The following is a 19,438-nucleotide window of genomic DNA, read 5'->3' on the forward strand; positions in this document are numbered from 1 at the left end:
GCACCTGTCTCCCGACTGACCAGATGTATTTTCAAATCACCTGCAGGAATGTGGTCTGTCCCTTGCTGCTGTGACTATGGGGAAGTCTGGAAAAAATATGCACATAATCAGGTTTGGACAGAGTTTGCCCTCCTATTTACAGAACAACCAGAATCACTCTGCTCAGTAGAGTGCTCTGGAGTTCTCCCTCAACAACTTGTCCAAATCAAAGGTCGTGGCTGCTTATGGCCCACTTCCAAGTCATGTGTCCAGGTCTCCAGTTTCTAACCTGAATGAGTTAAAATATTAAGAGTTTTGAATGTGATATCACACAGCATTAGTGACTTTACAATGTGTTTACCATTTACTGATAAAGAGAAGTACCTCTTTTAAAAATAATGGAATGACAGTTATTATGAGCTTTGGTAGTTAAGAAGTCATCATTGCTATGATTGTGGTACAGACACAAAGGGCTCAGCTTAAGTTTGAAAAAAGAAAATCCATCTATGGAATCTTCATCTGAAGCATTTCCTTCTCTTCTCTACATTTTTATCATAAATCTTTTTTAGAACATAACCTCTGATACTGTTTTTCATGGTAAAGAATGTGTCAATAGTAAAATTCCATTAATTGCTATAGAGGGAGTTGATGTTACTGCAAAGAAAACTGTATTGCTTCAGAGTCAAGAAAATAAATATTTGATACGTAATAAAAGAGTGGCAGTAAACACTTACCTAGTAGTCTTTGAAATGTTGTCACTTACTTTTTTGTAAATGAGGAATAGTTCTCTTGAAGGGCTCACAGTCTGGTTCCCAAATATAGTCTGGTCTCTCTCAAGCTTTACATCTTCAAAACGGAAGCCAAGGGCCGATCAGGGGACCAGATGGATCAGGTTTGTAAAATTGTCATAATCTCAGTGTCAGCAGCAGAGCTGCAGCGATTTATTTTACCTGAACACTGGCCCATCAATTTTTGGCTCCCTTTCACCATTTCACAAGTTGTGTGGAGAAGTTCTTAGGAAAGTCAAGTGTTTTGTGCTTATGCTCATCACTTCAGTTGTGGACCAGGGTCTCATCATGACATCAGGTATTAAAAGCATAACCAAAAGGTGTGTCTGTATGTGTTGTTTTTCTTTGTGCTAAGCATTTGGTTTGTGTTATGTTTACCATTGCTGCAAATCTTCCTCTCCTGGCCTAAAAAACCAGTGCACAGTCATAACTGTAGAACCTGTAGAAGGGGGCTGAAAGAGACCTAAATGTTACATCCCTGCTAGTGAATGAAACAGTGCCAAAGTCCGTTCTTAGTGGCCAGACCAGCTAGCACCATCTGTCCACATCTATTCTATGAAGCTTTCTTAACCTTTAAAAGAAGGTGACTACTTCTAAACTGGCTATGGGAGTAGTCCCCGGTCCATCTTATCTCATTGGCTGTGCCTGCGAGTTGTTGGGAGAGTGCTTATTGGCCTGTGCCTAAAGTGTACCAGAAGCAGATTTTGTAATTTAGATAAATTCAGTATGGATGACCAAATTGTAATCGTCAGGTCTGTGATGTGATGTGGCTGGGTTTACTGCTTTGGACACAGGCACAGTGACAGTCTCCGTCCCAAAGATTACAATTGCCTGTTCCTAAACCAGTCCCAACAGCTGTTTGTCCTGCTCTTCAAAATTTTCTGTACTGGAGATTTCATATCTTCCAGAGTAAGAGTGTTCCAGTTCTAATTACCCTTACAGCATGCTACTTAAATCATATTGGTTTTTTTTTTCCAAAAACTGTCTTTAGAGCACTTTCATCCCTAAGTAATTTGGATGTGTGTGGATATCTAACCTGTTATTCATTGTGTTGAGGCACCTGAGGAGACACTGGGTCTTGCAAAAGGAAAAAAAAGGCCTTTAGTTCCTCTGACTTCCAGTGTTTTATTATTTTCGAAAGTATGGTAAAAAAAGATGGCATGTTATAGGGAAGAGCTCGGCTGTAAAAAACAGGCCACAAAGGGTACAATTACTAGCTTTTTCAGTGGAATTAGGACATAGTCTGGCGTACCTGTATGAAAGAAGTGGATTATCTAGCGATGTTGCGTTTGATCTTACTGTGGCATCCAGCAGGGCAGGACTTTAAAGAATTAACTTTGTTAGGTCAATCTTTGCTAAGTTAATAAATCAATTAAGTAGTAAGGGAACACCTAGCTATTTATTTTTCACTTATTTTTCCATGAGATCATAAATTCTGAAAAATGACTGCTGTCTTTAACAATCAAAAGAGTTGGAAATTTTCTGAGCTTCCTGGCAGGTGATGCTAGTTAAATTGACATTAAAAATTAGACAAGAAAATACTTTTAATTTCATAATAGATGCATAATATAGAGCTGTGGAGTGTCTCCTGGCAAAGAACAAAACTCAAGCCATTTGAAAATCCTGACAGAAGCAGTACAGAACGTTCTCACTTGCTGCAAGCTTAGATCAAAAGGATCCTGAATTTTCCCAGCAACAAAAAATATCCTATGCTATGTCCACTAGCACGGCATGAGAACAAGTGTTTTACTAAAATCAGTATAATTAACAGGCAGGCACTGGGGGTTTAACCCGTGACGTAAGCTAACATTTACTGCTGAAGTTTCTGCTGCCTGGTTAGTAAGTGAAAGACTTCTTGGAGCGGCCAGAGTAAAACGTTGCTCCAAACCCACATGCAGTCTCTCTGGGGTTTGAGGAATGCTGGTTTCCTGGAGTACTGATATAGTATGGACTGACTTTAAACTTACAGTCCTCAGTCTCCAAACAATCTCAGCTTTGGTTGGCGTGTATAAAAGTTAGGGTAGAGGGCCTACAACCATCAGAGTCCAATTTCTGAACTCTCCCCCATTTTAACTACAGCATCTTTTGTTCCCTACATTTGAAATATAAAGCTATTTTTGTCTGGTTTCCTGAGGAAGTGGGGTTTAAGTGATTAGTCTGCCAGTCTGTCTTTTAATTCCTCTGTGATTTTATTGCACAGGCCAGGTTCAGCCCAGCTTCAAAGGAATGTCCATTACCAGCTGACAGTTTGAATGTGGCACATTCTTTTTAAGGGATAAGAGATTTTCACTGTATGGAAGCAAGCTGTGCTGTGCCAGTTGGCCTCAGAGCTCGAGGATGGTGTCTAACTTTTTTAATTCACAAGTATAAAAATAATCACTGTGTCCTAAGACAGGGCAGGCAGTGCAGCTCAGATTTGTTGTGAACCAGAAGAGTGGCAAAATTCTCTGTTCAGCAGGAGACCTGCTGGTGTAACTTGTCAAGAGGATGTGTGAGTCCTAATATTTGGATTGTTTGCCCATAACTCTTCTGAACAGTGGGGTGTATGTACTGGCCCAGCAACTCCTTCCCCACCAAGGAAGTTCTGGCTGTTTTGCACCTAGAAATTTTGTTGCTTCAGCAGAGTAAGCATTAACTGGAGTGAACTACACCATGTAATTTTGAGTCTAATTGTAGCCATCTTTAAATTTAATCTTAACTCAGTAAGAAATGTGTTTCTTACTGTTCTTTAGGTTAGGAAAATCCCCAGCAGAAACTGAAATATTTTTCCAAAGCGAAGTGATAATTTTAAGTTTGTGTCTGTCACCTTGGAGGCTCACTTCTGAACTTACGTCTGTGCCTGTGCGGTGCCAACTTTTTAAAGAGTTCAGATGATGGACACCAAGATAAGTAGGGGGCTGAGAGTTTATGACTTAAAAGGAGAGGCTGGGAGAGCTAGTTTTGTTCAGTCTTCAGGGAATTTATTTACCTCTTGGAGGGTATAGGGGAAACAGAGCCAGAACAGGTGCACAGTGACAGGACAAGAGGCAACAGGTACAAGTTGCAACAAGGGAAGTTCAGATTAGATATTGGGAAGAAAATTTTCTCTGTGAGGACAGGCAAACATAGGAACATGAGTGCAGGGAGGCTGAGAAATCTCCATCCTTGAAGATGTTGAGAGCTCAATGGGACCAAGGTTGTGGGAAACCTGGTCCAAGTTGGCCCTCCTTTGGGTGGACTTTTGGACCAGGTGACCTCTAGAGGTCTGTTCCAACCTGTTGTTCCGTGACACAACATAGGGTGTGGCAATGTATAATAGGAGCCCAGAAGTTCTAATACTAGGTGAATGCTGGAGAACTGAATATATTTGGCCTTTCTGCCACGAGGTTTTTGTGTGTTGTCTTTTCAGTAGGTGGCATTTTCTAGATGCCTGAATTGAGGGATGTGCAAAAATGTTTCTCCAAACAGGATTGTTCATTCATTCGTTAACATCTTGTATACTAAATACTTCAAAAAAGTCAGTTTGTTTCCAAAGTTAGTGTCTAGTTTTAATCTTGATCTTTTCATGATTCAGCTCCCCAGTTGTCAGATGGGGAGACCATCATCACTTTTCAGGGGCAATGAGTGATGATTATCACAAAGTCCAAAAGAACATAAATAATTCTTCCTTCGGAGCATGGTCTGTATCCCGATACCCATGTATTGCAATAGAAACAGAGAAGAAAGCAAAGCTTCAGTCCATCCTATATAGAAGGACTTTCAGAAAAAACCCACAGATGATCTTCAGTTAATTAGAACTACTTTGCATGAAAAGACCGGCTTAAATTAGAGCGTTTCCTAACTTTCAGTTTTTTTACTGTAATGCTTTCACTGGATTCTTTTAATAGTTTTTTGTTTCTAAGTATAAATCAAATTTAAAAATTGGAACTATTTTTACAGCATTTCACACATCTTTTTGTTGTTTATGAAAGAACACAGCTGAAAGAGAGTCTCTGTTGTAGCAGATGATGCTGGTTAACAACATGCCGCGCAGCTCAGTGCAGTGACTGTCTCTCAGACTCTGAGCTCAGTTGTGTTCTCATCACCATCAATGGGAGTTCTACTGCTGCCTGCCCTGCAAGTGTCTCTTTTATTGATGTCCGGGTGATGTAGTCCAGCTTAGCAATGATGTTCAGGTGGTGTAGTCCAGCCTAGAAAGGAACTTCCTGAGGCATATGCTTTATACAAAGACTTCTGTGAAATCAATATCTTAGAATCTCTAAGAGGTGTTGGAAAAATACTGAAAACAATAAACATTGGAAGTCCTTAAAATCTCTACTGTTCAGGAAAGTATCTGCTTAAACTCATTCATACTTTGAGAGTCCTTGATTTTTTGAGTATGTCCAAGTATGCATGCTGTCCTGTCTAGGGTACTAAGTGTATTAAGGGAGCGTAAACAGAATCTGCATTAACAGAGGAGAAGCAGGAAGCTAAATGCTAAATACTAAATAAATCCAGGAGCAGGGGAAATAAAGCCAAACACTTCAGCCATCAACACATGCCTAATTTTTAATAAACCTGCTGATGCTAAAAGGCTGTTTTAAAACAAAAATGGTAAAGTTGCATTAGGAAGCACTCTAAAGTTCATGTGCTCTGGATTGAAGGTTGCTTGTCAAACCCTAATGCATATCTATCGTGCATATGCATTATAATAATCTTTTAATGGGAGAAATCTCTGTAAAGTGGGAAAATAGCCTTTGACTTCAGAGTAGTGGAAAATTAGATCTGCTTAAAGCCATTTACTTTCCCAGACCTTAAAAGCCTGTAGAAGTACATGAGAAAAGTATATTTGTTGTTCAGGGCACAGTAAGTGACAGGAAGAGATGTTATTTTGGAAGCAATGCTTTTCTCTTCGGAGATAATTGGAGACATTTATGAGCGGCAGAGTGTAAAAGTCTGACAGTGGTTTTGAATGCAACTGATTTTACAAACTTTTGAAAGTTGTTACAATTCTCTGACTTACAAGGTCTCCTTTGCTTTTGTCTTTTAATAGCTCTCTACGAACACGTCAGCTGTAAATAAATCAGGTGGGAAATCACGATTCTATGTAAAGTTGTTAATTTGTGAAACAGAAGAATAGCCCACTGCTGGAGTCTCAGTCTGTCAAATGTCTCTAAAATATAAAGCAGGGATCAAAATCTTATTTGTTCTATCTTTTGCCTTTCAGGTCCAAACCATGAATTACGTTGGACAGTTAGCAGGGCAAGTGTTTGTAACTGTGAAGGAGCTCTATAAGGGACTAAACCCAGCCACATTGTCAGGATGTATAGATATAATTGTTGTACGTCAGCCAGATGGAAATCTTCAGTGTTCCCCTTTCCATGTACGCTTTGGGAAAATGGGAGTCCTACGTTCTAGGGAGAAAGTGGTAAGAAAATAAACAATTTTAATGTGTTCTGTCTGTGGGGTAATTCTAATGGTATGAAAGTTACTGAATGTTCTGTGGTATGCTAGTCAAGGTTTTCTTTAGACACTCTTTACAAAGTGCCCAAACTGAGGCTAGATTCAATTAAAATGGTTGTTACTGATTATTGCATTTCAAAGCATAATTTTTAAGACATTGACTATAATAAAAACAAAACAAACCATGAAATTTGGAACATTTATTTTCAATAGAGCAAAATTTTGAATGTGCTGATTTGGGTTTATAATAGATTTCATTAGTGCCTGTGAATTAAGACCCTTTTGTTTAACATCTTCATTGATAGTTAAAAAAAGAGAGTTAATCATGAAGTAGTATTTTCAGATAACAGAGTGTTGAGTTTAATTGAAGCTAGAAAAAGCAGTGAGGATCTTTCGATAAATGTAACCAAGCTGAATGACCTTGCAATATGGTATCAGATGCGAAGTTGCCAGTGAGTAATGCACCACAGATTGTGTTAGGAAATAATTTGTAACTACATATAGTCTAGGTTCTAACATAGCTATAATTGTTCAGCAGAAAGATGCTAATGTCACCATGGACATTATTCAATGGTGATGTGAATTAGCAAAGAATACCAAGATTTAGCATGGGTAAAAGTTGAAAATGTTACTGTGCCAATAATATACTGTGTCCTGAAATATAACATAAATGTAGGCTTGTCCAAGTCTCCAAAAACAGCCCCAAACCATCAGTAAAAATGGAGTTTGTGGCAAGGTTGGTTATAGGCAGAGAAAGATTCTCCTGAGAAGAAATGGAAATAGTTGGGACTGCATAGCGGTGAGATGAATGTGTGGAAGACATGGACAATTTTTCTTATTTGTGCTTCTCATAGTGTAAAGAGAAGCCTGGTTAATGAATTTGAAAGACATTATATTAAAATTTGCATGTGGGAGTACTTCTTGCACAATGCATGATTAGGCTATAAATCAAAAGAGCAAAAAGATTTGTGTGGTGAGTGAAGCGTTCAGAATTACATTTAAAAAGATTCAGGACTTTATATAACAGCAAACCTTCCTGAGTAGTGGAGCAAGCCAGCAATAGGTTGAACGAGTTAGAAAAACATTCTGGCAATTGATGGCCTTATGAAGGGGGAGAGAAACAGAGAAGTTCATAATTTTATGTTTATTGTAAGGTTTCCTACACTTCCCTGGGAAGCATTTGCCCAGTGACAGGGGAGGGATAGCTGAACAGGAACCGTGTACCTAAAATAACTTTCTCTTCATTTGAGAATATATTTATTTTCTTCCAGGTTGACATAGAAATTAATGGAGAGGCTGTAGATTTGCACATGAAACTAGGAGACAATGGAGAGGCCTTTTTTGTGCAAGAGATGGATAATGATCAGGTAAGAGTCAAAACTAATTTTAGTTTGTTAAAAATTGAGTATCTGCTCTTCAGTGTCCATTTTGAGTTTAGGAATTTTGTTGAAAAACATACCTTTACCCATTTTATAGTTTTGAAAATTTCTGGAAAATTTTCTGCAATGGAAATTTTCTGCAGTTGCTTCATTTTTTGAGTTGCTGAGATTGAAAAAATCTAAACAAGTAATCACATACCTAAAAAATAATCAGATTTTATGTGCACACCAGTGTGTGAACAGAAATAACACGTATACAGTTCACATTCTCCGAAGATGTGCATAACAGAGGTTAATGTATCCATGGACCTTTGTTTTTTTGCAAAAATCTTTATGTTGAACAAATGCAGTCAGCAGACTGCCAGTAAAAATGCACGTGTCCTGTAAACATCTGTGCACACAGTAATTCTGGTATTAACCAAAGACGTGATCTTGCAACTATTATTCATGTGGAATTCTATTTAAATGAGAAGGTCTGCTCTTGAGCTGTGTGATTAAATACTAGTCTACATAAGTTATGGTCACACTGGTTTTGAATAGTCCACATGTAATGTAACATAGGAAAAGCTTTTTACAGGCACTTTTCTTCAGATAGCCCAAATAATTTTTGTCCCAGTCCAGAGTCCAGTTTTCAAATTCTTATTGAGTATGATACTACTAGTTTCAGGTGAGAGGTGTGTGCATGTGCAGTAAATCTTCTGTGTGGTAACAGTTATTTGGTGACTGAAAATTGCTAGTAATACTTCCATGAATGTCTAGAGATGTGTATATATGATTGATTAAGATGTTGTTTTTGTGACCTAGTTATAAACCACTGACCTATCTGACTACTATCTGTCACCTGAATTTTGGCAATTGTGCATATATTTTAGAACCAGATTTGTGACTGGCAGAGGAACTAATATGTTGCATGGTTTGCATTTTTTTTCTTTCTCAGGAGGTAATTCCTTATCATCTCTCCACATCTCCTATTCTGTCTGAGGGAACTGCTTTAATGGAAGCTCAGCTGAAGAGGAACTCTATAGACAGGATAAGAAACCTGGACACAGGTGCATCCTCACAAGTACCACCCCAAGCCCATGGATCCCAGACTGCTATTGAAACATCTCCAGTCTGTAGCTCTGTGAAAAAAAGGAGGAAAAAGAGGAGGAAGTCTACCCATAAAATAGACAGCTTAAAAAGAGAAGACAATGGAGACACGTCAGAAGATGAAGACATGTTTCCTATAGAGATTAGCTCAGAGGAAGAAAAAGAACCATTGGACAATTCAAGGTATCACAGTGGAATTGAGATCTATAATGGAAACCTAATGCTGGATTAATGTTCCATTCCATACCTTCTCACAGTAATTTCTGTCTAAGTCAGTACATATGGTTGTCATGGTTTTGAACATCTCTTAAGAAAAACCTTTAGACTAGAAAGCTATTGAAAATGTTACTAACAAAAATAATTGAAATAACATTGAAAGTTTAAGAACAATCCTCCATCATGCTGTGAACTAGAAGGTGTGAATCAGATAACATTTCTCTATCTCCTTTTAATTCAGGTTATATTAATTCTCCTCTGCAGTAGGGTGGTTTTTTTTGTTATCTGAAGTATATGACAGTTCAGTAATCAAGTATGGTTTTTAAATGTCACATCTTTCCCTATGCCTAGGGTCCCTGTTCCGGATGTGTTTATTGATGACTTATCTGACATAAAGGCTCCTGCAGTTTCTACATTTTCTCAGTCTGCATCTTACCCTCATTCAGATGGAGAATGGTCACCTCTTCAAAGGTACTTTTTCTGATAGTACAATTCTAAGTAACTTTGGTTTGATTTCTTACATGCTAGTGCTATATGAAGTCTTACTAAAAATTTTGGTATCAAACACGGTCACTGTCAACTACTAGCTGAATGCTTTCTATAGTTGCAATCAGGTGGTCTCTATATACTGCCTCTGTAGTTAAGCGTCAGAGGGGAGAGCAAGGGCTTAATTTAAATGTTTTGAATTGCATTCTGGAAGAAACTCTCTCCACTGACTGTAAAGCTTAATGCGATCAGCTTCACCAGTCTGGTGATAGCATGTGTCAAGCCCCTTCGATGGCTTTTTGAACTGTATGTTCTGTTTGTTTCCTGATTGCAGTATTCTGGATTTTGAAAACTGTAGATGGAAATTCAGCATTCATGTAGCTAATGCACAAAGAGCTTATGTTAATCAGCACTTGTGAATAATGACGCACTGTTTTTCTTTCTACCAACATGCTGTGCTTTCCAGTAAGCCTATAGATTGTGCAGGGCAGTCCTCTCTCCTCACTGTTCCAGCTGATGGAGGCCTATCTAACTCTTGTCCTCAACAATCTTCTCACTTTTCTCCTCCGGACAGGTAGAACAGTTGTCCTCCCTCTTTTCTGGGCTGCTCTTTAATTCTTTTAACACACTAATACACCTTCAACACATTAATAGTATGTGAACTTTGTTGAACTTATAACTGCACTTATTGCTAACCCAGACACTTTGGAAGAAAGTAACGCTGAAAACCACTTCCTCTGCTTGCTTCTTTGTGGGCATTATAAGTTACTTTGATAAATCATCCATTGAATGGGAATGGCTAATATAAAATCAGGGCAATGAAGACCTGGGTTAAAATTGAAGTTGATCAAGATGATTAAAAAAAAAAAGGAAGAATTTAGCTAGTGGAAACTTACATTCCTCTGAAGATTGACATTTCCATGTGGCTTTTTACAGTTAGTGTATATTTTAATGACATTTTTATCCCATTGTTTTCCTGAGTTGTTTGCTTGTGCATGGATTGCAAAAATAAAAGCAAAACAAAGGCCTCAGAGATTAGGTAAGCAATAAGGAGTGCAAAACTTGTGATGCGAGGAACCCGGTATCAAAACAGAACTTGTCTTCCTTTGTTCCCTGGTTTGGGGGCGGGGAAGACTTTATGTTGGATTGCAGTGGGGGAGCATTTTATAAAGATGACACAGTAGATAAGGCATCTTGTCTAAGGTTTAGGAGACCCAGACATAAGCCTTTGCTGTAGTGTAGAATTCTTCTGACTGTGGACTCTTTTCTACAGAGTTAAAAGGAAATACAAACACTTTTTATGATATCTTAAATTTGAGATGTCTCAAGATTCTGCAGCCAGGCACTTTGTCTCCATTAAGTCAGTGGAAAGAAGTCACAGTAACTCAGATAAAAAATTTAAAGTAGGTATTTGAATATGACCTCTACAATTCTTCATTAATGGTTAGGAAGCTATGAGTAATAAATCAGGCAAAATTGCTCATTGCTTATCTCAACATAGATGCCATATGAGGTGTGTGAGGCTCTGTTGAAACTGATAATCTTGAGGTTTTCCCAGCTTCTGTAACCTGAGCATGTTGCAGCACCAAGTCAAGGTGAGATTCTGGGACATTCAAGGCTCTTCTCAGTGTTTTTCATGGGAAGGAAGGGCAGCTGCACAGGTTGGGATGGAGCAGTGATGTGCTCTGGGTGGCTGGGTGGCTGCATGGACTTTGCTCTGGAGTTCACTTGTCCTGCAGTCTAGGTATACAGATGAAGTGCTGCAGTAACTTGTGTGAGAAAGGCTCTCTGTGTCTGCAACTCTTTTCCTCTATGTGAAATAAGAAACTCTATTATGGCTGCCTCAAAGGAGGTTCAGAGGCTCTCAGCTATTGTTGTGACATGGAGATGAGGTAGGCCTCTCTCCTTCTGACTGTCTTTTCCTGGTTTATTTGGCCTCAGTCGACAGAACTTTTTCTCAGGTCACACTGCTGCTTTTTCAGGGCTCTTTCTGCTTTCAGTGGGAAACACTGCGAAGATCAGCATGGATCAGAATTGCCGACTAAAGGCCACGCTCCTTATTCTTTCACATTGTATTACATTAAGTGCCATCATAGCTGTTAAAGAATGCATAGGACTGTGACACAAATACTCAGCATTTACAGGATGTGCATCAGATATACTGATCTAAAGGACTGAACTGAAGTTTCCCTTTCTTCTTGTGCAGTCCTGGCAGGATGGGTAGCTCTAGTTTGATCTGTGATATCTCAGCAATATGTGTAAGGCAAGGGAATTTCAGCTGTGTTGGGTCAGTGCCTAAGGACAGTGCAATTACAAGGCATATTTCAGCCCAAGACAAATGTCTTGGTGGTATAAGGAATAAGGAACCCATTTTGAGTCTGATCCATGGATGCATTTACAGGATACTGACACTGGGTTACAAATCTACATGATCTTGATATTCAGTCTTATTGACCCCTAGTGGAAGTGTAACTTTAATTCAGGATTTAATTTGACCTAGCCACGCTAAAAAAAAAATAATTAAGGAATATGACTGGGAGCTTTATTAGTCTTCAGTCTCATTTTACTTTGGTGGCAATAGTATGAAGTGAATAGCAGCCAAAATAGTCCCAGTGCGAGTAAAGGAGACGACATCTGGCATTACATATGGAAGCAGAACCATACAAACAGGAAGTATACAAACAGGACTGTAGTAGGCATAATTGCCATCTGCGTCCGTAAACTACAGAGATTATTGTTGCTGTTACAGAAGGATATTAGTTGGAGAGAGTAGGTATTGAGTGTTAAACAACAATATGGTTTATGAAGAAAAAAGTAAAGGTATTTCTCTGTAATGGAAAACCAGCTCTCATCAGGAGGCCACCAACCCTGTATTAAAGTTTGTTGGTGGCACAGAAAATACCAGTTATGTTCCAGATGATATAAGGAATGAGAATGCTTTAGTATCCTTTTATACAAGCAAATTCATTTACCCCCAGTTCGCCTTTTGGATGCATGTTTGCAATCTGATTTGGTCTTGGGCCTTTTAAATTAAGATGACATTGCAATGATAATTCTCGTCTGCCCTGAGGTTATATTAGCATTTCTACACTAATCTACAAGGAGAAATCAACTGAAAAGAATTCTGAAGATCTAACATTTTGTTACTACTAAATCCTTATATTTTATTGTGTAAAAAATCAGTATTTATAGAATGAGAATTAATATGTCTCCATTGTGCTTGTGTCAAAAGTTAAGTAGATAGTGTGTATTTGTGTACTTTGTTTTAGGAGAGTGGTAATATTTTGGGCATCAGTTGCTAATCCTGTTCCTAATTTACCATGGTTATACTTGTAGCTATATCTACTCTGAGCCAATAACTCAGACGCATGCATGGATCATTGGGTGGCTTTTTGCAGCAAGAACATTCTCAGAGCAGAACTTTGCCGGTTTTAACGTACACACATATGCAAGTGCCATATTTCTGGCACTTGCACGTGTATGTCTGGGAATATACATCATGATTCTTGGTGCTGAGTAACAGCCTGGGATTCTTCCCCATTCAGCTGTGTGTACAAGGGAACTGTATTTTCAGGGAAAGTCATGGGAAAGGCAAGGTTCTCCTCCCTCTGCCCTCAATCAGTTTTCTCACTGAAAAAATGCCCAAACTGACGCAATACCTTTATTCTCTGAGGTCGTCTGGCTGGGTAAGTGAACCTGGGCTGAACATACCCTAAAGCCCAGACTGGAGATTTTTCTAAGTTAACAGTATGTATTTTGAAGGTTAACATGTATATAGTGCAAAGATTAACTTGTGCAGTGACAGCACTTCCTTAAATCTAGATGTTTGGGGCTTAAAGCAGCAGTAGAAGCATTATTGCCTGCTGAGATTTTCTAAAGTGCCCAGGCTCCTGATTTCCAAGGTTTCAGTGGGCCCCATATGCATGGAAAATACTGCAAATCCTACAAACTTGTCAGTGGAAGATGTAGGAGTTGCTGAAAATTCTACCAGGCATTTCTTGAATCCTTAGAGCTTGAAAATACTTTTAAAAATCACATTATATTGATTCCTTTGTCTGTCAAAGGGTAGGTTATACCCTAGAGATTAATAAAAATTTGAAATTCTTAAGACTAAAATGGATCTTCCACAGTGGTATTGCTTATAATTTTTATAGTTTAGTTAGATAATGTAATTATCTGTGGCTAAGAAGTCATAGTGTTTGCCCACATTCAAAGTGTATCTTACTGTAACATAGATGAAAACAAGGAATAGTGTAGATAATTAGGTTGCTATTTTTTCAGATGTGAAATTCACGGATGTTTAAATGCTGCTTTGTGTTAGTGGAAAGTAATTTTTTCCTGTGACCAATGAATTCCCTACCAGCCAGCTCTACAAAACTGCCTTACATTGAACAGAGCACTATAACGGGCTGCCCAGAGAGGCTGTGAATTCTACTTCTCTGGAGATAATCAAAACCTGCCTGGATGTGTGCCTGTGTAACCTGCTCTAGGTGACCCTGCTTTGGCAAGGGGGTTGGACTAGATGATCTCCCAAGGTCCCTTCCAACCCCTACAATTCTGTGACTCTGTGATTCTGTGAAAGAGCAAATCTGGTTTGGTTATTCACTTTTATCCAGAAGGTAAAGAATAAATCAAACATGAAGAATTTATACTAAATGTAGGAAGCATTTTGGTTTTGAGAGTGAGGGTAACTCAGTTTGGACCTTTGATTCAGGAATGTCGTGGATTCTTTTGTTGCTTGTAGTTTTAAGTCAGGATTGCATGAGTATACTAAAGACATACTATGGCTGAGAGAAAAAACAATGGGCTTTGTTCATGGGGTTCTGGGTGAAATTCTATGACTTGTGAATGCAGAAAGGAAAAGTAGATAATCAGAAATTTTCCTTTTGTCCTTGAAATTAGTGAGTCATTACTTATTAATGTCTGATTTGACATCACATTATTGACTTCACTACTTAAAAAATATTCTACAAACTGGTAATTTACTAATTAGTTATGAAATATTTTATATTTACTGGTCAGCAAAACAGTTAAATATTTGAACTGGAAGGGCTCAAATTCTTTGTGTAGCTTTTCTGCTAGTTTCCCTATAAACATATACTCAAGGGTAGAACTGAACAAGTTAGTAGAAGGAAGTAATCAACTGGATTCCTTACAGTAATTTATTACTTAGTCAGAATAAAGTGTCTTGTTGATTCGAGTGAGTAATTTCTACACTTCACATCCATTATGAAAATGGATGTGAAAAACTTCTATTCATCTACTGCTGCTAGTACCATCCCCATTCTTTTTTCTACACAGAAAAACAAAAATTCTCCTGAAATGTTCGGGTGCAGTGGTCTTGTTCCTTCTCTTTCAGCTTCTCAAATCCTACTTCTGTGAAAGCACTTACTAAAAAATAGATGAGACCTCCGAATGCCAGTCTAAGAGGATCCCGAACTGTTTAAACTGTTTTTCCATACTTTTACACTTTCAGTTGGCTAATGATTATTTAGATCTTCAGTGCTTTGGGTTGGTGGATGTCCGTTTGGAAAGTGCTTATTGCATTGTGGTTACTTTGGTTTTGTAATATTTTTTGTTTGTTTTTCTTCAGCCTATCAGGTTCACGCCCACCTACTCCTCAGAGTGACTCAGAATTAGTCAGTAAACCTACAGACAGAAGTGGACTGAAGAATAATCCCCACATGCACTGGGCATGGGGAGAGCTACCCCAGGCTGCAAAGGTATCCAATGTAATTTATTTAATTCCTGCTAGCATCTATTGTGCTTTAATGGGGCACATGTGCTTATTCTATTGCAGACTGCTGAAGAGGGAATTTATCCTGTTTTTACATAAAATTGCAGCATTTTATGTAAGAGAATTGCATAGAATCATAGAATGTGTTGGTGTGGAAGGGACCTTTAAAGGTCATCTAGTCCAACCTCCCTGCAGTAGGCGGGAGCACCTTGCTCCTTAGGAGTTACAGGAAAGTTCCTTGTCCCATGGATGTTCTCAACACCGATGATATATAGTAGAAAATTAAGAAGTACCTGAGACCTCGTCTTGTAAGAGTTAGAAGCTTACATAACATATAAAATCAAACCCACTGTCCTGTGGTAAATCACTGAAATTCATAAATGGTCTTAGCTGGAAATCAGGTGCTTGATGTTAGCAGTGTGATTCACAAAAATTAAAATCGGTTGCTTGAGTACATAAGCATCCAGGAACACCTGCAGTTCTGTATCTCTGCGTGCCCAGACACGCTGTTCTCTTGGCTGAGCCGACTGGCTTGGTGCCTGTCTCCTGCCTGAAGCCATTTGGCCCAGTTAGATGGCAGGATCTGTAGTCTGCCAGTACCATTGTCTCCCATGCTGCACAGTAGTCACGAGCAGCTGAGTACACTTCAGGTCAGTCAGGTACTGGCTGGCTCCTTGTGATGGCAATGGAGTCAGAGCATTCATACAGGCAAGGGGGGACTTATGCCTGCCTCAGGGTGCGAGAAATAAAGGTCAGGTTCCAGTGGCATATTGCAGCTATGGGAGCAGGGATGGTGCAGGGTTTGGCCCCTGCTGCTGAAGGTTGGCTTCTCTGCAGAAAGGACTGCAGGCGTGATGGGGACAGGAACAGTATAAAGAAACAAAATTCCTGCTTTGCAGGCCAGGGAAGTGGGTATCCTCCTCGGACAAGACTTCTGTGTTCTGGTGGTAGCATCAGAATTATAATGGCACTATTATAATTCATGTTTAGTTCACTGTTGGTAGCTAGTGACAAAAGCAGGGCTGGGAATCCAGAATTCTTAATTCCTTTTGAAGAGCTCTGGCTTCTTCTTTAGTAAGCCAAAGACAAGCTGTCCCATCACCTTTGCATTATTCTCCTCCTCATGTATATTACGAGAAAATTGGGAGCTATTTTTTGTACAGAGAGAACTTATTTAAGTGCACAGGTCCAGGCAGCAGTTTCAAATTGGCATTTCCAGTCTAGAATTTAGGGTTTCCTGTTAGTAGATTCAGGTGTTTAATTTTTATCCCAGTCATACAGACTGGTGTGTATTGCAGATCTTATTCCTGGAGGCTTTTCCCTCTGCATACTCTGTGTCCTTGGCCAAGCTATTTGGAGTTGAACTGGCCATACCTGACCTGGGGGTTATGCTTTGGTTGCTGGGTGAGCCGACACAGGCAGGACTCAGAAACAACCACAAAACCATGGATGAAATGCAAAGAGTAAATTTATTTTTGCTGCCTCGCCCACTGGGGAATTCCCTAAAGCAGCACCTGGGCAGAGGCACCCAAGCAGGAATGCAGGCACTGCGGAGCTCAGTCCATGCTGGGGGACCTGTCCTGGTTCCCGAGAGCATCCTGATTGTGTACGACCACCAGTCTGTGCTCCCTTCTCATGTTTGTTGGGGTTCCCTTCTGAAGAAAAGCTAGGATTTGTGCAGGAAGAGAGGGTGACAGGGTGGGAGCTGTGATGTGCTCTCAGGTGAGTGGGAGGTGAGGCCTGTAGAGCACATTGCAGAGCAAATCTTTCCTGGCCCCAAGATACAGGTGAATTTTACGCAAGCAAGTGCACAGCAGAGAGGTCTTTTGTGTGCTGTAGTCTCCACCTCAGTTGTGGCTTTCTGCTGTAGTTCGTTACCTTGAGAATCTGATCTCGCTGGAGTGAACAGAACAGGTTAAACTCTGGCTGTTGCATTTTTAAAGAGCGTTTCTTTATAACAATCTGTTTATTTTTCCTCACAGGCCAGTTCTCTGCTCAAAGCAAAGGAACCCAGCGTGGTGGATGTAAATCCTTCTGAAAGCACTCACTTTCGGGTCATCCAGAGTTCTCCTATAGAGGAGTTTAATACTGTGTGTCCTCTACCTGCCCTTGGACAAGCAGATGTAACAACTGCTGATGAAAGTGAACCCTTCCCAGCTGAGACAAATAAGCCAGAGACAGAGTCTCCAGAAGCAGCTGTACCACCGTTGCCTGCCAATGAAGAAATAAAACAAGCTGCAGCTTGCTCAGCTCAACCAGCTGGCAAGACAGATTCCCCTTCCAGAAAGAAAGGTAAAACTGTTGATTCTGCACTTTTATATGTATGATTTTGTCTTCAAATTTCATAGTCATGAAGCACCTCATTGTCATATAAATTAATCTGTGTCCTGAAGCCGCTTTTAGATGTGAAAAGGAATAAGCTTTGGAAAGAACCTTCAAAATCTCAGCTGCGCAGCAGGCTGTTTGCAGGAGCCATGTAGTAAGATAGGAGATTCTCCTTATTCTGGGAATTTTGGCAGCTCAGTGTGTATGAGCAAGACTGCAAAACTTACTCCAAATTCATCGATATTTGACGGATTCAGAGATTTCACTTTTTGGTACAAGCACACAGTAGATCTGCTGGTTCACCTGCTCTGACTTCTTTCTGAGTTATGTGTTGCTGGTAATTGTGGAACCTCTCTGCTCTAGTACAGAGTTATAGTACGTCTTTTGCCCAAAAACCAGATTTGCCATAAAATAAGGTGCTTCTGTTTCACATGAGCAATTTCAGTTCTGTGTGGTACACGTCCTGTCCTGAATTTGTGAAATATAATTCTGTCTGCTTTTCTGCTTCTTGATTTCTGGGCTCTGTATCCATGGTATTTCGTAATAAGTGTTACAATCTTCAAATGAAACTTACTTGCTTACAAATGTTACATTTTAGAGCTCTGGTTATTCTATAATTATGTAAGCCCTATATAAGCCTAGTTTGTGCAGCTGCTTTTTGATCAGTAAACATACGAGTTTCTTAGCCACTTCCCCATGTGTTCCACTGTCTTTGAAGAAAAAAAATGAGTGTTACTCTGCTTAATATTCAGTCTTTACATAACTTTTTTTCTGATGCTTGGTGTTGGAATTTGGGACAGTGAGAAGTCGTGGGTTTTCGAATGAATTCCAAATTAGGTTTTGACCCTACAGTGGTTACTTGTCCAGATCTACCAGCAACAACAGGACTGTGATGACTTTTATGTGTTGGTACTACTGAAAGGGTTGTCTTGTCCCCCGCAATGACACGTGTGCACACACAACACATCAGTTCTATGTGCTAACCAGTGAGTTGTCTCCATAACGAGCCAGTTATGAGTGTATGAGTGACTATAGTGTATAGTCAGTTGTGTTATTTCTCTTTTGCAAGGGGGGATTGAAGATTAGTTCTGGGAGATTAAATGCTCTGATTGCCTTACTGTGATAAATGGCCGATGCAAATACTCAGAAAGTTTTCCTTTTGCTGTTTATCTACAGTAACCACTGACTTCTAATTCTCAGTGGTATTGTCTGGTGTAAGGAGGCTTCATCATATCTCAAAACTAATCCTCTGGTGTCCCATTTTAGGTATTTAAAGTCTGAACAATGTATGCGAGCCACTTATTTTGAAATTTTTGGCAGTACCATTTTATACAAACACAGTTCACAAACTGTTATAACTTGTCTGGTTTCTCAATCTTAAAATGAATAGTTAAACAGTAATAACAGTTCTGGCTTGTTACTCAGAAAATGCTCATTAATAGGCTTATTTGTGCCATCCCTTACAGACAAACGAAGCCGGCATCTTGGTGCTGATGGTGTCTATTTAGATGACCTCACTGATATGGATCCAGAAGTTGCTGCACTTTATTTCCCCAAGAAGTATAAGTCCTTTGCTTATATTTTTACTATTTAAAGAGCTCTTGTCACCTTCCAGATTTAGATCAAACTCTTCATTGCTAACCAGATAAGACCTCTTTTTCAGAGTCCAAACAGAGGTGAAGGCAGAAGGAAAATAAAACTCTGCAGAGGGGAATATTAGAGCTTTTGGAAGGCTCTGCATTTGGGCTTGAGAAGTGTGCTTGAAACTGATTTTCTATTTTGGTCAATTGAGCATCATCTATTGATTGTGGATTGTTATGTAATGTACACTGATGTTTGTGAGTGTTACTCACATGCCCTGGGAGAGCAATTGGCCTTGGGATATATTTATCCCCGTGTCCTTGCTTATTACCATGAAGAACATATCTTACTGTTAACAGTATTAGCACAAAATTATTGCTTTAATGTTGTTCTACTGTGGGTGATCACCTATAAATATAAGTGTTAGAAAATAATTT

At 39.4% G+C, this 19,438-nt stretch overlaps 1 protein-coding gene across 2 annotated transcripts in view; it reads left to right on the forward strand.

Annotated features, from left to right (window-relative positions):
- The window catches only part of LPIN1 (lipin 1), an 80,056-nt gene that overhangs the window by 34,081 nt on the left and 26,537 nt on the right, over positions 1-19,438 (forward strand). The window contains exons 3-10 of one of the 2 annotated variants that reach the window (XM_074154073.1): positions 5,953-6,153; positions 7,460-7,555; positions 8,505-8,839; positions 9,224-9,343; positions 9,825-9,932; positions 14,952-15,081; positions 17,078-17,387; positions 18,887-18,980. In XM_074154073.1, coding sequence (XP_074010174.1) covers positions 5,953-6,153; positions 7,460-7,555; positions 8,505-8,839; positions 9,224-9,343; positions 9,825-9,932; positions 14,952-15,081; positions 17,078-17,387; positions 18,887-18,980 — 1,394 coding nt within the window. The remainder of the gene's footprint in view (positions 1-5,952; positions 6,154-7,459; positions 7,556-8,504; positions 8,840-9,223; positions 9,344-9,824; positions 9,933-14,951; positions 15,082-17,077; positions 17,388-18,886; positions 18,981-19,438) is intronic. The other variant, XM_074154074.1, reaches the window with a different exon arrangement.

Source organism: Numenius arquata, chromosome 9 (genome assembly GCF_964106895.1).
Source record: "Numenius arquata chromosome 9, bNumArq3.hap1.1, whole genome shotgun sequence".
Classification (NCBI taxonomy): Eukaryota; Metazoa; Chordata; class Aves; order Charadriiformes; family Scolopacidae; genus Numenius; species Numenius arquata.